Source organism: Babylonia areolata, chromosome 21 (genome assembly GCF_041734735.1).
Source record: "Babylonia areolata isolate BAREFJ2019XMU chromosome 21, ASM4173473v1, whole genome shotgun sequence".
In the NCBI taxonomy this organism is placed as follows: domain Eukaryota; kingdom Metazoa; phylum Mollusca; class Gastropoda; order Neogastropoda; family Buccinidae; genus Babylonia; species Babylonia areolata.
The window spans coordinates 41,949,996-41,971,413 of NC_134896.1; the positions used below are offsets into that span (position 1 = coordinate 41,949,996).

Consider the following 21,418-nt stretch of genomic DNA (forward strand, 5'->3'; position numbering starts at 1 on the left):
TAATCCCATGTGGCTAACAGTTGATGCGATGGTCAGCATCAGAGTCAAAGACTAGGTTTATGTGCATGAATGTGACTGTACTTCTGCCTGATTTTCTTTTCCATGTTTCTTTTTGGGATTGGGGTAGGGGGTTTGTATGTGTATTTTGAACCCAGATAGGGCCCTGTGAAGTCAGCTGGGCTGTGCTGTGACAGTGAGGTTTGCTAATGATAATAATGCTGACAGCTGGGCTGTGATGTGACAGTGAGGTTTGCTAATGATAATAATGCTGACAGCTGGGCTGTGCTGTGACAATGAGGTTTGCTAATGATAATAATGCTGACAGCTGGGCTGTGATGTGACAGTGAGGTTTGCTAATGATAATAATGCTGACAGCTGGGCTGTGCTGTGACAATGAGGTTTGCTAATGATAATAATGCTGACAGCTGGGCTGTGCTGTGACAGTGAGGTTTGCTAATGATAATAATGCTGACAGCTGGGCTGTGCTGTGACAATGAGGTTTGCTAATGATAATAATGCTGACAGCTGACCTGTGATGTGACAGTGAGATTTGCTAATGATAATAATGCTGACAGCTGGGCTATGATGTGACAATGAGGTTTGCTAATGATAATAATGCTGACAGCTGGGCTGTGATGTGACAATGAGGTTTGCTAATGATAATAATGCTGACTGTTTCAGCGAAAGAGCGGATGCCAGCGGGGCCACAGGGCAGAGGCTGAAGGAAGGGGGCAGCATCAACAGGTCCCTCGTCACCCTTGGCAATGTCATCTCCATCCTGGGTACGCTTCCCTCCTCTCACCTTCAGGGCACTTCACCACCGCTCATGACGGAGGTGGCAGAATGGTTAAGATGCTTATCTGCCAATACAGTGTCCATGAGGGTCTTGGTTTGACTTCCTGTCGACGGGCGCAATAGCTGGGTGGTTAAAGCGTTGGACTTTCAATCTGAGGGTCCCGGGTTCGAATCACGGTGACGGCGCCTGGTGGGTAAAGGGTGGAGATTTTTACGATCTCCCAGGTCAGCATATGTGCAGACCTGCTAGTGCCTGAACCCCCTTCGTGTGTAAACGCATGCAGAAGATCAAATTCGCACGTTAAAGATCCTGTGATCCATGTCAGTGTTCGGTGGGTTATGGAAACAAGAACATACCCAGCATGCACACCCCCGAAAGCGGAGTATGGCTGCCTACATGGCGGGGTAAAAACGGTCATGCACGTAAAAGCCCACTCGTGTACATGCGAGTGAACGTGGGAGTTGCAGCCCACGAACGCAGAAGAAGAAGAAGAAGAAGAATTCCCGTCTTGCCGTTTCTCCCAAGCTTGACTGGAAATTCAAATTGAGCGTCCAGTCATTCGGATGAGACAGTAAACTGAGACCCTGTGTGCAGCACGCACTTGGTGCACTGAAAGAGAACCCTGGCATCATAAGTGTCATCTTCTTACAAAATTCTGTAAAAGAAATCCACTCTGTCAGGTACACAAACAATGTATACATGCGCTGAAGGCCTCACTAGCGCGTTAGGTAATGCTGCTGCTCAGGCATCTGTCTAGCATGTGTGGTGTAGCATATAAGGATTTGTCTGAATGTAGTACCCCCGAAAGCGGAGTATGGCTGCCTACATGGCGGGGTAAAAACGGTCATACACGTAAAATCCCACTCGTGTGCATACGAGTGAACGTGGGAGTTGCAGCCCATGAACGCAGAAGAAGAAGAAGAAGAAGTCTGAATGTAGTGACACCATGAGAAACTGCAAATTAAAACTGAAACTGCCCATGAGAAATATACAAACTGGAAGTAATGGAAGATGGCTGCAATCAGAAGATGATTCGTATGTAAACAGAAGGGAGGTAATATACTAAGGGGAGGCTACTATCTGCAGCTACTTTTGATATCTATGCTTGGGCAGAGTTGTGTTTTGCTCAGGACAGGAATGGGACCCCTGCCAAAGTCTGCACCTGTGGTTCACAGAATGTTAGATTAAACATGATTTCTGGGGGAAAAAATTTCTACTATCAACCGATGTCTGACTTTTTGTTCTTGTCTGTTTGTTGCGTTTGTCCGTGGCCAGTTCCAGGTATTTATGAATATATACCTCTTCAGGGCTTCAGCAGTTGAAAATATGCTGAATTATTTCCTGTGCTATCTGCTCGTTTTATATATGTTTTTGTGAAAAAATATGCAGTGTGTCCGACCCAGAATGTGGGGTAAAATGTGCCAGTTTTAGAGAATCAGCAGTCATCTTTTGTTTTATTGCTGTGCCTTTAATTACAGAAAGGGATTCACACACTTGTTATGATAAATGAATGATTTCTATCAATGATATTGCTTCTGTTCCTGAAGGTAGTGCTGTGTTGCTGACTCTGTGAATGGTGCATGTTGACCGTATGAATGGTGTTGACCATATGAATGGTGTTGACCCTATGAATGGTGTTGACCCTATGAATTGAGTGTGTTGACCATATGAATGGTGTGTGTTGACCATATGAATGGTGTGTGTTGACCATATGAATGGTGCGTGTTGACCGTATGAATGGTGTTGACCATATGAATGGTGTTGACCGTATGAATGGTGTTGACCCTATGAATGGTGCATGTTGACCATATGAATGGTGTTGACCCTATGAATGGTGTGTGTTGACCATATGAATGGTGTTGACCCTATGAATGGTGTGTGTTGACCATATGAATGGTGCATGTTGACCATATGAATAGTGTTGACCCTATGAATGGTGTGTGTTGACCATATGAATGGTGTTGACCCTATGTATGGTGCATGTTGACCGTATGAATGGTGTTGACCCTATGAATGGTGTGTGTTGACCATATGAATGGTGTGTGTTGACCATATGAATGGTGCATGTTGACCATATGAATAGTGTTGACCCTATGAATGGTGTGTGTTGACCATATGAATGATGTTGACCCTATGTATGGTGCATGTTGACCGTATGAATGGTGTTGACCCTATGAATGGTGTGTGTTGACCATATGAATGGTGTTGACCCTATGTATGGTGTGTGTTGACCATATGAATAGTGTTGACCCTATGTATGGTGTGTTTTGACCGTATGAATGGTGGTGACCGTATGAATGGTTGTGACCCTGTGAATGGTGTGTGTTGACTGTATGAATGGCATGTGTTAACATATAAATCATGTGTGTTGACCCTGTGAATGGTGTGTGTCGAAGCTATGAGTGGTGTGTGCTGACCCACTGAATGGTGTGTGTCGAAGCTATGAGTGGTGTGTGCTGACCCACTGAATGGTGTGTGTCGAAGCTATGAGTGGTGTGTGCTGACCCACTGAATGGTGTGTGTCGAAGCTATGAGTGGTGTGTGCTGACCCACTGAATGGTGTGTGTCGAAGCTATGAGTGGTGTGTGCTGACCCACTGAATGGTGTGTGTCGAAGCTATGAGTGGTGTGTGCTGACCCACTGAATGGTGTGTGTCGAAGCTATGAGTGGTGTGTGCTGACCCACTGAATGGTGTGTGTCGAAGCTATGAGTGGTGTGTGCTGACCCACTGAATGGTGTGTGTCGAAGCTATGAGTGGTGTGTGCTGACCCACTGAATGGTGTGTGTCGAAGCTATGAGTGGTGTGTGCTGACCCACTGAATGGTTTGTGTCGAAGCTATGAGTGGTGTGTGCTGACCCACTGAATGGTGTGTGTCGAAGCTATGAGTGGTGTGTGCTGACCCACTGAATGGTGTGTGTCGAAGCTATGAGTGGTGTGTGCTGACCCACTGAATGGTGTGTGTCGAAGCTATGAGTGGTGTGTGCTGACCCTGTGAATGGTGTGTGTCGAAGCTATGAGTGGTGTGTGCTGACCCACTGAATGGTGTGTGTCGAAGCTATGAGTGGTGTGTGCTGACCCTGTGAATGGTGTGTGTCGAAGCTATGAGTGGTGTGTGCTGACCCACTGAATGGTGTGTGTCGAAGCTATGAGTGGTGTGTGCTGACCCACTGAATGGTATAGCTCAAATTGCAGCGGAGGCGTCGGAGGAGAAGGTCCATCGAAGTCGTGGGACGTTCATCCCGTACCGTGACTCTGTGCTGACCTGGCTGCTCAAGGACAGTCTGGGTGGCAACGCCAAAACCATCATGATCGCCAGTAAGTTGGGCTGTGTGTGTGTCTGTGTGTGTGTTATGTGTTCTTTGGAATGTGTGCATATGTCCCAGCATGTTTGAATATGCTTCTGTGCATATTTGAGTGAAAATATACAGCTTAAGCGGTAATTCACATGTGGAACTGCTACATACCATGTTGTCAATGTTTCAGCCATATCACCTGCGGACATCAACTATGGTGAGACTTTGAGCACTCTGCGTTATGCCAACCGTGCCAAGAACATCATCAACAGACCCACTGTTAACGAGGTGAGTCATTCGAGGGGAAGTTAGCAGAGTGTGTATCATTGTGGTTGATAGTATTTGGATGCAGGTGTATGTTTTTGGATCAGAGTCTTTGAGAAAACTATATACCTTTGGCATCTTTTGTTGTGTAAATCAACGGGTGTATAGGAAGTTCTGTGAATGATATAACTGTTCATGCACTACTTATGACTGAAACTTATATTTCTGTATTTTGTGAAATTGGGTTTTGTCAGGCATCCATCAGCAATTTATTTTTGTTATCATGATCAGCATCATTATTGCTGCCCTCATCTTCATTGCTGTTATTATGATTTTTCAGTTTTTATAAGTAAGAGGAGAAATAACATTAGTCTTTACAAGTGGGGGGAGAAATAATAAAACTCTTCACTAGTAGAGGAGAAATAAAGTTAATCTTGGCAAATGAGAGGAGAAATGATATCTGTCTTTATGGATGGGAAGAGAAATAACATTACTCATGGCAAATGTGAGCAGAAATGATATAACTTTTTGCTAGTGAAAGGATAAATAATTATGTTGGTATAGCAGTAATGCAGATTCACACATTGATGTTAGTGGAGAAGGAAAAGCGATGTGGGGATACAGATGCTTATTGGCAGGAACATCTGTCTCTGTGCAGGATGCCAATGTGCGACTTATTCGAGAACTGCGGGAGGAAATAGCCAGGCTGAAGGCTTTACTGACAGGGACGGTGAGTTCCTGATGTGTGTGTGTGTGTGTGTGTGTGTGTGTTATTGAGCATGTGTGTGTGGAGCGTACATGTGTGTAAGTGAAACACAATCATTTTTAACAAACTTTGTTTCGTCATGATTTTGGTTCACATTTTCAGATTCCTGCCATTAAACTGGCTCTGCCCAGATTGAAACAAGTTTAATTATCAACTGGCAGTATTGAAGCATGCACACATCTTCAGTGTCACAATTAATGGAAATGTGAAAAATGTAACACAATTAACACATGTTAACTCTTTCTGGCATATTTTAATCAGTCACATAAGCTTTGGAAAGATTTTCGAGTTGCATACAGCAAGCTAATGGTCTGGCCGTCTAGCCTCAAATAGTAAACAGCAAGTGAAAAATCAGTGCATGAGTGTGGTGCATGTAAATTTGATTGTTGACAGAAGTGCCAGAGTTGTTTTTACTGTGTGTTTCAGGACAACATCTCCTCACCCAGAGTGCAGGAAAAGCTTCACGAGAATGAAGCAAGGGTATGTAGTCATCTTTGGACCTTCATACAGCACCAAGGTTTCACAAATATATTTTTGTGGTGTACAGTGAGAATTTTTCATGGAGAGTTGATGATTTCTTTCTTTCTTTCCTTTAATTTATTTATTATTTCTACAGTTTAGCGTGTAACATTCAGTGTTTTTGATGTGGTCATGCAACCAGAGCAAGAACCAAACTTTTATCACAGTTATTGTCATAAATTGACATTCCATGCCATAATACATGTTGCATTTCTAGAAGAATTGTCTTAGAAATATAAAACAGTCCGAAGAGAATCTTCCAAGATGTACTTGCGTAATATCTTTGAGAAGTAACTTTCCCTATGTCACATGGGCATGGTCAAATCTTTATTTTTACTGATGTGAAAAGTCACATTCAATACAGTAACACCCAAAATCTTTAATAGTAAAGCAGAATCCGTCGCAGACTGAAAGAAAAAAAAGAAAGGGTTGCATTGCACTGTGGCGATATACTCTCATGGGAGAGCAGCCCAAAATTTCACACAGAGAAATCTGTCATGGCAAACGGTAATACACTACACTGCACTGCACTGCATTACCCTACACTACACTGCACTGCACTACACTGCACTGCATTACCCTACACTACACTACACTGCACTGCACTGCACTGCACTGCATTACCCTACACTACACTACACTACACTACACTACACTGCACTGCACTGCACTGCACTGCACTGCATTACCCTACACTACACTACACTGCACTGCACTGCACTGCATTACCCTATACAACACTACATTACACTGCACTGCATTACACTGCACTACACTACATTACACTGCACTACACTACATTGCACTACACTACACTACATTACACTGCACTACACTGCACTACACTACACTGCACTACACTACATTACACTGCACTACACATTGCACTACACTACACTACATTACACTGCACTGCAATGCATGACACAAAAACGACACAACATGAAAACAACATGACACAACATGACACGACATGACACGACAGAACAATACAATATGATACACCACAGTAAGATACAATACACTACACCACAATTCAGTACAATGCAATGCAATGCAGTACAGTGTCAAAGTCCATGTCTCAAGCCGGCTTGTTTGTGTGCATTACACTGCACTACACTACATTACACTGCACTACACTACACTGCATTGCACTGCATTACACTGCACTACACTGCACTACACTACACTACACTGCACTGCACTGCACTGCAATGCAGTGCAATGCAATGCAATGCATGACACAAAAACGACATGACATGAAAACATCATGACACGACATGACACAACACGACACAACAATATAATACACCACAGTAAGATACGATACACTACACTACAATTCAGTACAATGCAATGCAATGCAGTACAGTGTCAAAGTCCATGTCTCAAGCCGGCTTGTTTGTGTGCTGTGTGGTACAGATCAAAGTGCTGACAGCAGAGTGGGCTGACAAGTGGAGGGAATCTGCCTCCATTCTGCAGGTCAGTCAGTGAGGTTGTCAGTGGTGTTCTGATCACAGGGAGATAAATATTACAATGTGTGTGTGTGTGTGTGTGTGTGTGTGTGTGCATGCGTGTGTGCATGTGTGTGTGTGTGTTTGTGTGTGCGCGCGCACGTTTGTGTGTGTGTGTGTGTGTGTGTGTGTGAGCAAGTGTGAAAAAAACAGTGTGTGAGCATTTGTGTGTGTGACTGCATGTCCTTGCATGTTCATATGCATGTTTAGTTATGTTTTTTTTGCTGTCGTTTTTGACATGTATGCTTGTTGTGCTTGAGGCCTTGGTAGGCCTGTTTGTTGTCCAAGATGTATAAAGACACATAGGCAGCCATACTCTGTTTTTGGGGGTGTGCATGCTGGATATGTTCTTGTCTCCATAACCCACCAAACGCTGACATGGATTACGGGATCATTAACATGTGTATTCGATCTGCAACCATAAACACATGAAGGGGGTTCAGTTCAGGCACTAGCAGGTCTGCACATATGTTGGCCTGGTAGATGGAAAAATCTCCACCCTAAAGCCACCAGAAGCACTCAGGATTGAACTCAGGAAACTTGAGCAAGAATCCAGAGTTCTAACCACTCGACCACCACACCACACCCATCATGTATTGGTATCAATAGTGGTAATCGTAGTAATGATGATAGTTGCAATACTGCTACTACTACTAACTAATAACATCAACAACAACAATGATGATGATGATGCTACTACTAATGATGATGGTGATGATGATGATGGTAATAACGATGATAATGATACTACTACTACTGACAATAATAATGATGGTAATGACAGTAATAACAGTGTTGAAAATAATGACAAGGATAATGATGATTATAATGATAATAACAATGATTAAAATAATGATGATAATGATGATAATAGAGTAGAATAGAATAGAATAGAATGTCTTTATTACCAAGTGTACCGGGGTCACAAGGAATATTGGGGAGGATAGTACATAGCAGGATACGAACATAAATCGAAAATCATACACAAACACAGATACAGTAGAAATCAGGATACATACAAGTGCATATCAATATAAAAACTTGTGCATACTCACACATGCATGTACTGCACACACACACACACACACACACACACACACACACACACACACACACACACACACACACACACACACACACACACTCTCTCTCTCTCTCTCTCACACACACACACACACAGTCACACACACACACACACACACACACACACGTTTGAACAGAAGCTGCATATTACATGTGGATGGGGCTGATGACTAGATCTTCATGTATATGGTTGATGATAATAAATGAACACTAACAGCAACGATGAAAACCGTGGCAGGAAGAGAAGAACCTGGAGCTGAGGAAGGAGGGAGTGGGGGTCATCCTGGACTCCACCCTGCCCCACCTGATCGGCGTCAGTGACGACATCCTCAGCACGGGCATCATGCTCTACCACCTCAAGGTCAGTGCCGCAGTGGGAACACGGCTGCGCAGTCAGTTTCCATCGCAGGTTTCTAGATCAGTATCACTTCACCTCTGCTTCCATTGTAGTTTCCTGGAAGAGAAAGCTACCTTCTCCCCCCCACCCCCTCCCACCCCCTTTTATTTTTTGCCACATGATTTGATTTCTGTATCAGTAATTTGGCCTGTAAATAATGATGTCATATTTTAATGTTTCTAAAAGTTACGAACATCAGATGTCTTTTTATTTTATTTTTTTGCGCTAATGTTAAGCGATGCAATGTGTAATTTTTCAATTTGTAATTGAAACACAACACAGCACATCACGCACACCACTCCACACCACACACATGCACGCATGCATGCTCGCGCACACACGCTCACACATACACACACACATACACATTCAACACACACAGACACACAACACACGTGCAAGACAGAGCTTGGGCCAATGTAGACTGACTTCTCTTTTGTTGTTGTTGTTGTTGTTGTAGCAAATTGCAGAAATTTCCAAACAAGTGCTGCCCTGCGAAGGAATTTTTGTGTACACACACACTGGTACAGCAGCATGGTGAGAAAATTGTATTGGTGTTGTGCAGGAAGGGATCACCACCATCGGCACAGAGGATTCTGACGAACCTCAGGACATCAGTAAGTAGTTCTCTCCATTGCTCTGGTGATAGATACTTCACTTTCCTGTGTTGTTCTCTGGGTGTGACTGTTCATGTGTTGTTATCAGAGAGGAACAGAACCTCTTAGATCACATGGTTGTGACTGTTCATGTGTTGTTATCAGAGAGGAACAGAACCTCTTAGATCAGATCACATGGGGTGTGACTGTTCATGTGTTGTTATCAGAGAGGAACAGATAGATCACATGGGTGTGACTGTTCATGTGTTGTTATCAGAGAGGAACAGAACCTCTTAGATCACATGGTTGTGACTGTTCATGCGTTGTTATCAGAGAGGAACAGAACCTCTTAGATCACATGGTTGTGACTGTTCATGTGTTGTTATCAGAGAGGAACAGAACCTCTTAGATCACATGGGTGTGACTGTTCATGTGTTGTTATCAGAGAGGAACAGATAGATCACATGGGTGTGAGTGTTCATGTGTTGTTATCAGAGAGGAACAGAACCTCTTAGATCACATGGGTGTGACTGTTCATGTGTTGCTATTAGAGAAGAGAACTTAGACTGTATGGATTTGACTGTACATGTATTTGTTATCAGAGATGAGAAGAATCTCTCAGACTATATATATTTTTTTCTCAAGACCTGACTAAGCGCGTTAGGTTACACTGCTGGTCAGGCATCTGCTTGGCAGATGTGGTGTAGCATTTTTGGATTTGTCCGAACGCAGTGACGCCTCCTTGAGCTACTGATACTGATACTGACTGCACATATTTGTATTTAGAGAACAGAACCTCTTAGACTGTATGGTTGTTTCTGTGCGTGTATTTGTTATCAGAGAAGAACAGAACCTCTGGGACTGTGTGCTGTTACCAATGAAGAAGAATTTAGATTTTTGCCTATAATGTTTCAGACACAAATACAGCACAAATCTGTTGTTATTTGCGGAGCCTTCCTCTTCATTTCATCACCTTTTTTTGATGTTTTAAAAATGTTGTTGATAATGTTAATGACGGGTAACTATAATGCACTCTACCTCCTCAGCACATGGGCCCAGGGTAACTATAATGCACTCTACCTCCTCAGCACATGGGCCCAGGGTAACTATAATGCACTCTACCTCCTCAGCACATGGGCCCAGGGTAACTATAATGCACTCTACCTCCTCAGCACATGGGCCCAGAGTGCTACAATAAACATCAATACGGGAAAAACAGTGGTTTCAAAAAAACTAACAACACAGGACATGGTAATCAAGACTTAAAAGTGTGACAAATGGAATTGGCAAAGGCAGAGCAAGCACACACACACACACACACACACACACACACACGCACACACACACACACACACACACACTTGCACAATTATTGCACTCACAAACATATACACCACACCACACCACACCACACATACCACACCACACACTAACACCTAGACATCCAATAAGCAGATTTGTGCACATGTGTTCTGAGGCCAGATTTGCTCTGAAATTTTGTTTCATGGTGACAGATTTGGTCGTCCTTGAATAACACTCCTCTCCCCTCTGCAGTTAACTGTGCTGGAAGCAGCAATGGTAAAAACAACAACAACAACAAAAAACAACAACAACAATCCTGTAGTGTGCATGTACTCAAGGCTGTGGATTTGTTGTCAACCTTAAAAAAAAACAAAAAATCCCATAGTGTGTGTGTACACAAAGCTGCGGATTTGTTGTATGTCTTCAGCGATCGCAGGGCCAGAGGTGGAGCAGCAGCACTGTGTGATAGAATACCGCAACGGAGTGGTCACCCTTCACCCCATAGAGGAGGCGCTGTGCACCGTCAATGGCCACCTGGTCACCGACCCTGTCAAGCTTCAGCAAGGTCGGCTGGTGGGGCTGTGCGGTCAGAGAGGATTGTTATGTTTTAGGACTCTGACAAAGCAATGCGAAAAAAATGTTGTTGAGAGGGAGGAAAAAAAAGAAGTTTGTATGTATGTATGTATGTAATGTATGTATGTATGGATGTATCTCTCTTTCTGTCTCTGTCTCTGTCTCTCTCTCTGTTAAATGATTTTGGCAAGATTGAAGAAAAAATCACTGCTGAATTTTTTTTTTTACTGACTTTGATAAGATGGAAGAACGAAAGATTATGACTCCGACAAGAAAGAAGGTGGATGAGTCTTATTGGGCAGACTAGTAGGCTGCACAGGACAGGAATCCAGACCCATGCTGGAGTCAGCACTAGTGGGTCACAGTAAGTATGTTTGATTCGTTTTCTCCGCATAGGCGGATAGTAGTTTGCACAGGACAGGAATCAGACTCCCTGCTCGAGTCTGCACTTGTGGGTCACGGTAAGTATGTTAGATAAACATAATTTTAGGAAAAAAATTTCCTTTTCTCGAGTTCTCCACTTTTCATAACTGAACAGTTAGTGTTTTTCATTGAATTTGATTGTTATTTTACTGACTTTTTTTTCTCTGGCATTGGTGATTGTTGTGTGTTTTCAGGGGAGGTGGTGGTGCTGGGCAGAACGAACATGTTTCGCTTCAACCACCCTGCTGAAGCTCAGAAACTGAAGCAGATGAGGAAAGTGAGTGCACTTGACTAAACATTGATGCCACTGTTTGCAACAAATACCGTCTGCTGAAGAAATGAAACATTGTGTCATGCATCCTTGATAATGATTTATTGCCAGAAAAGTTGGTTATTTCTTTTATTGTAGTATTGCAGTTTTTTTATGTGGGGTTCTTGTGCAAACAAAAAATGAAACAAACAAGATTTTATTCAGTTTTGGCCTAAACCCCTTGTGAGGGGTGTTTTGTCCACAGATACAGAACTAACGCGAAACATGTATTTCCATAACATGAATATTTAAGTAAAGCCTGGCAGTCAGAAAGTCTAATTCATAGCAACAGTGACAGTGATAGTTGCTCTGCTTCATATCCCTGTCACATTATAATATGGTCTAATGGATGGACAACATGTAGCAGCCCCACATTTCTTAACTAAGCTGACAGGTCAGCAGGAGACAAATCAAGTCACGTTCTGAGTCACTTGTGTTGACATGATGGGACATTTCTGGTGTCATGCCAGATCATATTTGTACCAGAAGTGATATTCAAGATTGCATACCAAAATCATCTGTGTTGCATAATTATTGATGTTGTCATTAACGTTCAGATTTGTTAATGTCACATAAGTTTTCATACTAGATGATTTATGTTGTAGAATGATTGGGAATTGTATTTGTCTTTGTCGCAACAAACTGTCAGCTGCTGCAACAGAAAAGCGAGCTTGCAGAAAAGGGATGGCAGCCAACAGACTGTCTCTCTCGCATCGGTCTCTACATTCACAGGCGATGCTGCTTGGTCCAAGCAGACAGCCCAGTTAGACATTAGGTCAGATATACTCTATCCATGGTCAGCCATGACCGAAGGAGGCCTACTGGTACCTACTGTCTCAACATATTCCAGTGTGTGAAATTAGGGCTGCTGTCCCCAGGTAGAGTGCATCGCTGCAGTGCAGTTAAAATTGTTTGGGAGATTATCATTCAAGTACAAGTATAGTCAGAAAGTCTTATTCATAACAATGCTAATAGTAATACCGACTGCATTGCTTGTAGCAGCAACAGTAGCAGTGATATTCTTTGTTTTTGTTTTTTCTGCAGGCTCATTCAACGCTGAGCTTGTCCAACAACTCACACGTGCTGGGCAACTCGCGGACGTCTTTGCTGAGCCACTCCATGGCGGACCTGTATCAGTCCAACGACAGCCTGTATTCCCCTGCAGCGTAAGTTGGTGTTCCTGTCTCCGTGCTGTCATCACTGTTTGTGACAAGTGACCTGTAGGCTGCTTTTGTCCCAGGTGGTTTGTGTTGTCTTGTTCACAAATTGTTGTGGTTTTTTTGGTAGACAAATTGTTTAATTTTTCCCTGTGTTGATATTGTAGTAGCTTCTCCTCTTGTGTGTCTGTGTTATGTGAGATGTTTTTTTTTTTTTTTTTGGTCAGTCTTTTCCCTTTCTCTATCCCCATCCATGTATAAAATGTAATTGAACTACGCAATTCATCCAGACATTTTGTACAATTACTGTGATTTTATCTGTGATCTTATAGTTTTTTGGCTGAGTATTTAAATATAAGGACAACAGCTGAAGGTCAGTGTATATTGATTATTAAGAACATCTGAATTTATGTGTGTGTGTGTTTGGAGTATTTGTAAAAAAATTTTCCATTGTTTCTAAAAATGCTGAGTATTTACAACAAAAAAAAAAAAAAAAAAAGAAAAGAAAAAAAGTCCAAAGTGTTCCTAAAAATTTAGAGTGTATATAAGAAAATCCGAAGTATTCCTAAAAGTTTAGAGTGTAAGTAAAAAATTTCCATTGTTCCTAAAAATTCAGAATGTAAGAACATTCCAAAGTGTTCTTAAAAATTCAGATTTGTTAAAGGGAAAAAAGGAAAAAAAAACAAAACAAAAAAACAAATGGTTGCCAGAAAAAGGAATGGTTTTTTTTTTTGTTTTTTTTTTGTTTTGGATTGCTTATGAACCTGTTTATTGTTTAAAATATACGCTCTCCAAAGCCTATAGACATGCTGTTGTACACATGTGCACTCACTATGAGTAATCATAAAACACATTCGTGTATAAAAATCACTGACCCTTTCATAAACACACATGCATTCTCTCAAGCACACACAAAAACACACTCCTTCATAGGTCTGTTGTGAAATGATGATGACCTCAGTTGTGCCGTTAGTGATACTTTATGCCAGGGTGACTACAGATTAGTCCAGGACAGATACAAAAATGGTCAAAATGTCTGCAACAAAACCGTTCTTTTCACGATAAAATAGAATAAATCATACTGATCACGCTGATATAAACTTGACCGCTGTAGGTGGGCGGGAACATGATTAGATTTTGATTAAACAAATTTAATTACACATACTTAACCGTGACCCAACTAGTGCAGATTCCGGCAGGGGTCTGACATTCCTGACATTCCTGCCGGAAAAAGAGTTCCAAAGTGTAACTAAAAATTCAGTGTTTGTTAAAAAAAAGAAGTCAAAATTGTTCCTAGAAATTCAGAGTGTTATTGAAAAAATGTCAGAATCGTTCTTAAAAAAATCAGTGTTATTAAAGAAAAGTCAAAATTTTCCCCAAAAATTCAGAATGTGTATACAAAAAATAACAAGTCCAAATTGTCCTTTAAAATTCAGTGTTATTAAAAAAAAGTCTAAAAATTCAAAGTGTTATTAAAAAATGACCAGATTGTACGTAACAGTTCAGTGTTAGTAAAAAATGTCTAACAAAATTTCCTACAAATTCAGTGTTAGTGAAAAAAGAAGTCCAAATTGTTCTTAAGAGTTCAGAGTGTAAGTCAAAAATGTCAAAATTGTTCCTACATATTCACAGTGTCTGTAAAAATGTCCAAATTGTTCCCCATAAGAGTTGAGAGGGACTGGTATCATCAGAAGCGTTTGTTGTGCTCTGTGAAGTATCATGGGCTATGCTGTGCTGTCACATTCACTGCAGCAGGTATATTTGTAAAATACTGCAATCTTTCCTTGGGTGTATTTCCAAGGTGCTGATTACATTGTGTGGAAAGAAGTCAGATGACATTTTTCTTGGACTGTTCAGTGTGAGAGTAAGTCAGATAATGTTTGTGATACAGGAGTGTTTAGTTTGGGGTGTGTGTGGGGGTTGGGGATTTTTGTGGTTTTTTTTGTTTTGTAGAGAATAGTGAGTGGATGTGTTGGTGTGTAAATGATGTATATAGTGTCATTGTGCATGTTCCATAAGCTGGAAAGGAAAGCTGTCGTATATTCACAAGCTTCCATACAATTTGCATGGCTGATTCACTGTGTAAATAGTATGGGCAGTGTCACCTTTTCCTGTGTGTTTGTTGTGTTCTCTCATGTTGTTTAAATGAAGACTGAGGTGATAATATGTGTTCAGCTCAAAGCAGGGGGTCATGTGAGTATTTTCTCTCTGTATAGCAATGGCAGAAAAAGGGTTGAACAGGCTATGTGAGTGGTGATTTGTTTTTCGCTTTGTTTGCGAATGCCGGCTTTTATCTGCAGTCTCCTGTGGTTTTTATTTTATTTTATTTAATTTTTTTTAATCTTTCGCCTGAATTTGTATGCTTCCATGGGCATGCATAAAGCATCGTAGGTGTGTTTTGTTGTTGTTGTTGTTGTTTTTGTTTGTTGTTGTTGTTTGTTGTTGTTTTTCCACAAGTGCAGTACAGTACAGTTTAGAATTGAAAATAAAAAGAAGAAAGAAACACCTTGGATTTATGGATTTGATGTTGGCTGCCAAGAGAAAAGTTTACTGTTGAAGAAAGTCTGTGAAACCTGCTTTCTGTCATACACACACACGTTGGTTTGTTCACTGTGGTATTGATACATTTCATGGTCTTTACAACTCTACTGTTTGAAATAATGTTGAGCATACTGCACTGGTTGCTGTTTTGCATGTGCATGAGTTAACTTATGTCACTTTGATAGCATAATTGTGATTGTGATGCTAAATAATCCATTTTATAATGATCTTTTTTTTTTTCTTCTCCAGGGAAATAAAGGATGGAGTGTTGTAAGGTTGAATAACCAATGTTATTGTAGTGTAATTTGATCAGCTATGCTCCATAAGGGAAATCAGAAACGCATCCATCATAATTTTAAAGAATTATATGAACTGCATCTTCCTGCCTCTCAAATTAATTTCATTGTCACAGAGGAACAATTCAGACTAGCATGCAGTTTGTTTCTGCAAGAATCTGCAGAGACACCTTTCATCTAGACCTAACCACACAGATTCAGGAAGATGTGTTGGGAAATGAAGAGAAGCGTTCAAAGGTAACCTGTAAAGCACATCCCAGATGAAACAGTTTATTATTTTTTTCAAAGTTTTCAAAGTTATTTTTTCACAGTGTAGAATACTACTGAACATTGCTATTGTTGAATAGATCAGCTTGTACAGCTTGTGAGCTTGTGCTTACATAAAGTGTGGAAATTTGAGCATTGTGATAATTCACATAATAGCTTGTGGAGCTTGTATACTTACGAAAAAACACACCAAACCCCCCGCCCTCCCTCTCAGAAAAACCCCTTCCCCTCCCCCCACTCCACACATTGCATTTCCACTTTCATTTGTTAAAAAAAAGTTCCATGGAATGACTCAGATGTTGATTTTACTCAACACATGATTGTGTGTGTGTGTGTGTGTGTGTGTGTGTGCACGCGTGCGCATGTGTAGGCACACATGCGTGCATGTATGTATGCGTGTGTGCAAGCATGTACATGTTTTTGTGTGGGTGCATGTGTGTGTGTGTATGCTTGCGTGCATGTATGTGTATGTGTGTGCGTGCATGTGTGTGTGCATGTGTGTGAGCATGCATTTGTGTGTGTGCATGTGGGTGTGCGCACACACGTGTGCTCTCTTCTATGACCCTCCTGATACCCTTTTTGACTCACTTGTGTAAACAAAGTGAGTCTATGTTTTAACCCGGTGTTCGGTTGTATGTGTGTGTGTGTGTGTGTGTGTGTGTGTCCGTGGTAAACTTTAACATTGACATTTTCTCTGCAAATACTTTGTCAGTTGACACCAAATTAAGCATAAAAATAGGAAAAATTCAGTTCTTTCCAGTCATCTTGTTTAAAACAATATTGCACCTCTGGGATGGGCACACACACACACAAAAAATGAAGCCTAATTATATGCAAACTGCATTTACTGTTATATTTATATTTTTTGTATTCTCTAAACTTGGCACTTTGATCTGATATTCTGACCCAACAACAAGAGCAGTCATTATTATCATTTTTCGTTCAAACAGGAACTTCTTTTGCTAAGCATGGAAGTTTTATTTATTTTGCAAATGTTTTGGTGCAGAGAGTAAAAAGGGAAATCACTCTGTAATTAATGCTAGGGGACTTAATTTGCTTTAAACTGATCTTTCTCATCTTAAACATTACATTTTGAAATTATACTCAATACATAAAAAGCTTGGATTTTTTTTTATATAAGTGTATCACAAGTGAGTCTTGAAGGCCTCGCCTCTCTTGTTATTTAATTTTTCTCAGAATTTTCTCTCTCTGGGAATGCTTTTTCCAGTCCTTGAGTCATGGACTTCACGTGCTTTGCTCTTGCTGTCAGTGTCTGATTTGTGTGCATGTGTGTTTGCTTGTATTTGTACTGTGTTTATTACATTGATATGATGGTGTGTGTGTGCGTGCTTGCATGTATGCGTGCGTGCGAGCGTGTGTGTGCTCGTGTGTTTGAGTTGTTTTTAAGAATTGCGCGATATAAGAACTACTCATAATTCGTTTGCTCCACTGCACCAGTTTCTTCAATACATATTTATATTTTAGCTGCTCTCTGTGATTAGCTGATAGATTATTTTTATGTGTAATTACTTCTTTTACTTAATCAAAGAACATTCATTTGAAAATGATATTGTTATGCGAGTGACATTGTTATCGTTGCTTTGGACATGGGGGAGAAATGCCATGTGTTCTGATATAAAAGGGATGAAAAATAATGTAAAGTTTATTGCATGGGGTTGAATTGTAAATTGTTTGATTCACCTCATTTCTGTAATGTTCTTTTGGTTTTCTTTGCTTTTTTTTCCTTTTCTTTTGTTTTTCTTTAGTTTTTTGTTTGACATATTAAATTGTTGTACTTTTCTTTGTACTGACAGTTCTGTTGTGTTCTTAACATTCTCTCAACTTTTGTTGTTGATTTTTATTCCATTAATTTTCACAACTAATGGATACCTACCTTTCTTGTGTCCTTTTCTTAATTTGGATACTTTTGTTCCCACTTTGAGACTCTTCACTTTTTGGTGGTTTTTCATTATGTTTCTTTTTTTTTCTTTTTGTCCATCTGCCTGTAAGACAAACTCACACATACATAGATATGCACATTGCATATTTGTAGTATATTTCGTATGGACATACACACAGATGCACAAACACACCCACACTTACACCCCCCCGCCCACACATGCATGCATGCGAGCGCACATACACACACACATGCTTTTAAACACACACACACACACACACACACACACACACACACACACACACACACACACACAAACCTTTCATAAATTTAGTTTTTGATAATTTGTTTGAAAATCTGTATGTGTCCACACTTCATTGCTCAGTGGTACAAATGTTTTCACTTTTCATGGTCTGTATCAAAGCTCCAATGGAAAGCATTTTAGAGGTTACTGTTGGTTTTAGTTGATCAACTTGGTATTTGTTGAAAACAAAACAAAATATGATAACACACAGACGCACACACACACACACACACACACACACACACACACAAACATACCTGGACACAGCTGACCTCACACCAGTGTCAAGCCATGCGGAACGATCTTGTGTCAGGTGAAGACTGATTGATGCCTTCAGCACTATAGCCTGAAGGACATTCAACATGGCAAAGTGGTTAAAAGCTGACTTCCACTCCCAGACACCATCTGTACTATGAATACTTCACCATCACATGTCAGATGTTGATACCATCTCTGTTTGAGATTTCTTTTAACCCTTTCTCTGTCAGGTACAGTTGAATTTCCTTGTTTTATATTTCAGTCTCAACTGATTAATTTTTTTGTTAAATTCAGGTTGCTTACCTTGGGGAAAGTGTGTCCTTTCAATTTAGAGCCATCAGTTTTTTTGTTGCTTATACACAGATTACAGAATACTTTATCATCTCAGAAAGAGAAATTCTCTCTGTCTACACGTTTTGTTGTATATATCAATGTGGATTTTTCTACAGGATTTTACATGGAAAAAAAGTTTGTTGCTAGGGGTTATTTTATGTAGGCAAGGTGTGCGCTGCAAATGAGACCTGACATCGTATGGTCTCATTCAAAAGATTAGCACCTGCAGTTTACACTCTGGAGGGGACGTTCACTCAGCCTGTCCTTGTTGCTGAGCAATCATTGCCATCAGTAAAGGCCTTACGTGGTGTCCTGTGTATGTTGAACCAGAACACACAGGCACTAATGAACACCACCACAATGACTCAACAGCATGCAGGGCCTCCTCTTGTGTGATGCTTCCTGGCGACCCAGTTGTGTTGGGACTGCTGGTGCTGAGGCTGTATTTCGGGACTTGGGATGAGTGATGTGGAAGTAATGCCACTGAAATGGAGCAAAGGATTCATCTTGAAAGGAAACATGTGTCCAAGCATGCGTTTTTGCTTCTGGATTTTTGTCATCTGTTGCTTTGATTTACCCGAGTGCCAGTGTACAATTGACTCAGTAGGCATCACTGACTTGGAAGTCATGCTTTAATCTGTCTTTCTTTTGAGCACAGTTAGTGTAGGTGTGTATTGTTTTATATATCACGATGGTGCGCTCACCTTGCACCATATTCTGTCTGTCTGTCAGTCTGTCTGTCTCTGTCTGTCTGTCTGTCTGTCAGTCTGTCTGTCTCTGTCTCTCTGTCTGTCTGTCAGTCTCTCTGTCTCTGTCTCTCTGTCTGTCTGTCTTTCTCTCTCCCATGCTTGCTTGTTTATGTAAAAAAATAATAAAAAGTTATATATTGGTCTGACCACACATGTGTGTCTGTGTAGGCATCAGTGAGAAATGGTTAGTCACTTACACATGGATGGATATCAAACTCCATTCTGTTATTATTATTATCATTATCATTATCATCGTCATCATTATTATTATTATTATTATTATTATCATCATTATTATTGTTATTAGTATTATTATTATTATCATCATCATCATCTTTGTAATTAGAGAAGTTATCTGGTAAAAATTTCTTCACAGTTTGGCCACATTCACAGAAGTTTAATGGTGTAAATTGAATTTAAGAATGAAGAGGAAAATTTTATCCTATTTTCAAAGAATGTTTATTTCATATAGGAAAAATTGTGAAGTGCAGTGTGGTAAAAACCAGTTTAGAAAGTGTGTGTGTGTGTGCGTGCATGTGTGTGTGTGAGCGTGCTTGCGGGCATGCATGTGTGTGTAGCATGGCAATATAGTTTTAATTTGAAATGATAAAACTGTTAGTCTTCTAATTCAAATTTCTTACAGTGCGGGGCACAGTATTAATTGTCCCCATTTTTGTTTTGATACACAGTACCTTTCGCGTTTTCTGTGTATGTGATATAACAGCTTGTAATTTTGCTTTGTGTGTATGGAATATTCCTGGGTGTTCTACCTGTTTCTGTTCTTTTCAGTTGTTACAGACAAATCAGTTCACTGGCTGACTGTCTCCAGTAAACGTTGCGTAGTCACTGTGCGGTCAGACTGGAAAGCCATGAGAAGGGTTAAAAACCGGAGTGTTCTTCTTTGGCCACACATTTTTTTTTCACCGATGATAATGTTTTACACTGGTTTGTGTTGCGTTCACATTGAATGTTTGTTTTGTTTTCTGGATCTGAATTGCAGAATTTAGCAAATATTTGTTGTAGTTCTTGATACTTGGCTTGTCCTTTCCTTGTTGCATATTTTGGTTGAAAATAAAGGAAGGGGTGAGGAAGTTGTTATTATTTTTTGTTTGATTATTATTTTTTTATGTGAAAGTATGCTTTTTAGCAGCTTTGTGCTCTAGTTAATCACATTTTTTCCCTTTTCAAGAATCAAGAAATATTGCTTTCAGCTGGGAGTTTGAAGAGACTCACAGAGAAGAACAGGAGATGCTGGACACCAGGAGGTGAGTTGTGTTGGTTGTTGTCAGGACAGTTGCTGGTTGTTGTCAGGACTGTTGCTGGTTGTTGTCAGGACTGTTGCTGGTTGTTGTCAGGACTGTTGCTGGTTGTTGTCAGGACAGTTGTTGGTTGTTGTCAGGGCTATTGCTGGTTGTTGTTAGGACTGTTGCTGGTTGTTGTCAGGACAGTTGCTGGTTGTTGTCAGGACTGTTGCTGGTTGTTGTCAGGACAGTTGCTGGTTGTTGTTAGGACTGTTGCTGGTTGTTGTCAGGACTGTTGCTGGTTGTTGTTAGGACTGTTGTTGGTTGTTGTCAGGACAGTTGCTGGTTGTTGTTAGGACTGTTGCTGGTTGTTGTCAGGACTGTTGCTGGTTGTTGTCAGGACAGTTGCTGGTTGTTGTCAGGACTGTTGCTGGTTGTTGTCAGGACTATTGCTGGTTGTTGTCAGGACTATTGCTGGTTGTTGTCAGGACTGTTGCTGGTTGTTGTTAGGACTGTTGCTGGTTGTTGTTAGGAC

General features: G+C 40.7%; 2 protein-coding genes across 6 annotated transcripts in view; one reads left to right on the forward strand and one right to left on the reverse strand.

Annotated features, from left to right (window-relative positions):
• Nucleotides 1-21,418, reverse strand: part of LOC143296525 (thioredoxin domain-containing protein 16-like) — a 390,867-nt gene that overhangs the window by 95,536 nt on the left and 273,913 nt on the right. The gene's annotated exons all lie outside the window — the stretch shown is intronic.
• Nucleotides 1-21,418, forward strand: part of LOC143296371 (kinesin-like protein KIF16B) — an 80,601-nt gene that overhangs the window by 27,937 nt on the left and 31,246 nt on the right. For 3 of the 5 annotated variants that reach the window (XR_013057135.1, XR_013057136.1, XM_076608243.1), the window contains exons 11-23: nucleotides 682-782; nucleotides 3,990-4,112; nucleotides 4,281-4,378; nucleotides 5,013-5,084; nucleotides 5,547-5,600; nucleotides 7,062-7,121; nucleotides 8,475-8,597; nucleotides 9,199-9,250; nucleotides 10,959-11,096; nucleotides 11,722-11,804; nucleotides 12,882-13,003; nucleotides 15,211-15,240; nucleotides 20,854-20,907. Coding sequence is in view for 3 of the 5 variants with exons in the window: in XM_076608243.1 (XP_076464358.1) it covers nucleotides 682-782; nucleotides 3,990-4,112; nucleotides 4,281-4,378; nucleotides 5,013-5,084; nucleotides 5,547-5,600; nucleotides 7,062-7,121; nucleotides 8,475-8,597; nucleotides 9,199-9,250; nucleotides 10,959-11,096; nucleotides 11,722-11,804; nucleotides 12,882-13,003; nucleotides 15,211-15,240; nucleotides 20,854-20,907 (1,110 nt within the window). In the remaining 2 variants the exon portion in view is untranslated. Of the gene's footprint in view, nucleotides 1-681; nucleotides 783-3,989; nucleotides 4,113-4,280; nucleotides 4,379-5,012; nucleotides 5,085-5,546; nucleotides 5,601-7,061; nucleotides 7,122-8,474; nucleotides 8,598-9,198; nucleotides 9,251-10,958; nucleotides 11,097-11,721; nucleotides 11,805-12,881; nucleotides 13,004-15,169; nucleotides 15,188-15,210; nucleotides 15,241-20,853; nucleotides 20,908-21,418 lie in introns of all 5 variants that reach the window. The other 2 variants (XM_076608244.1, XM_076608245.1) reach the window with 2 other exon arrangements.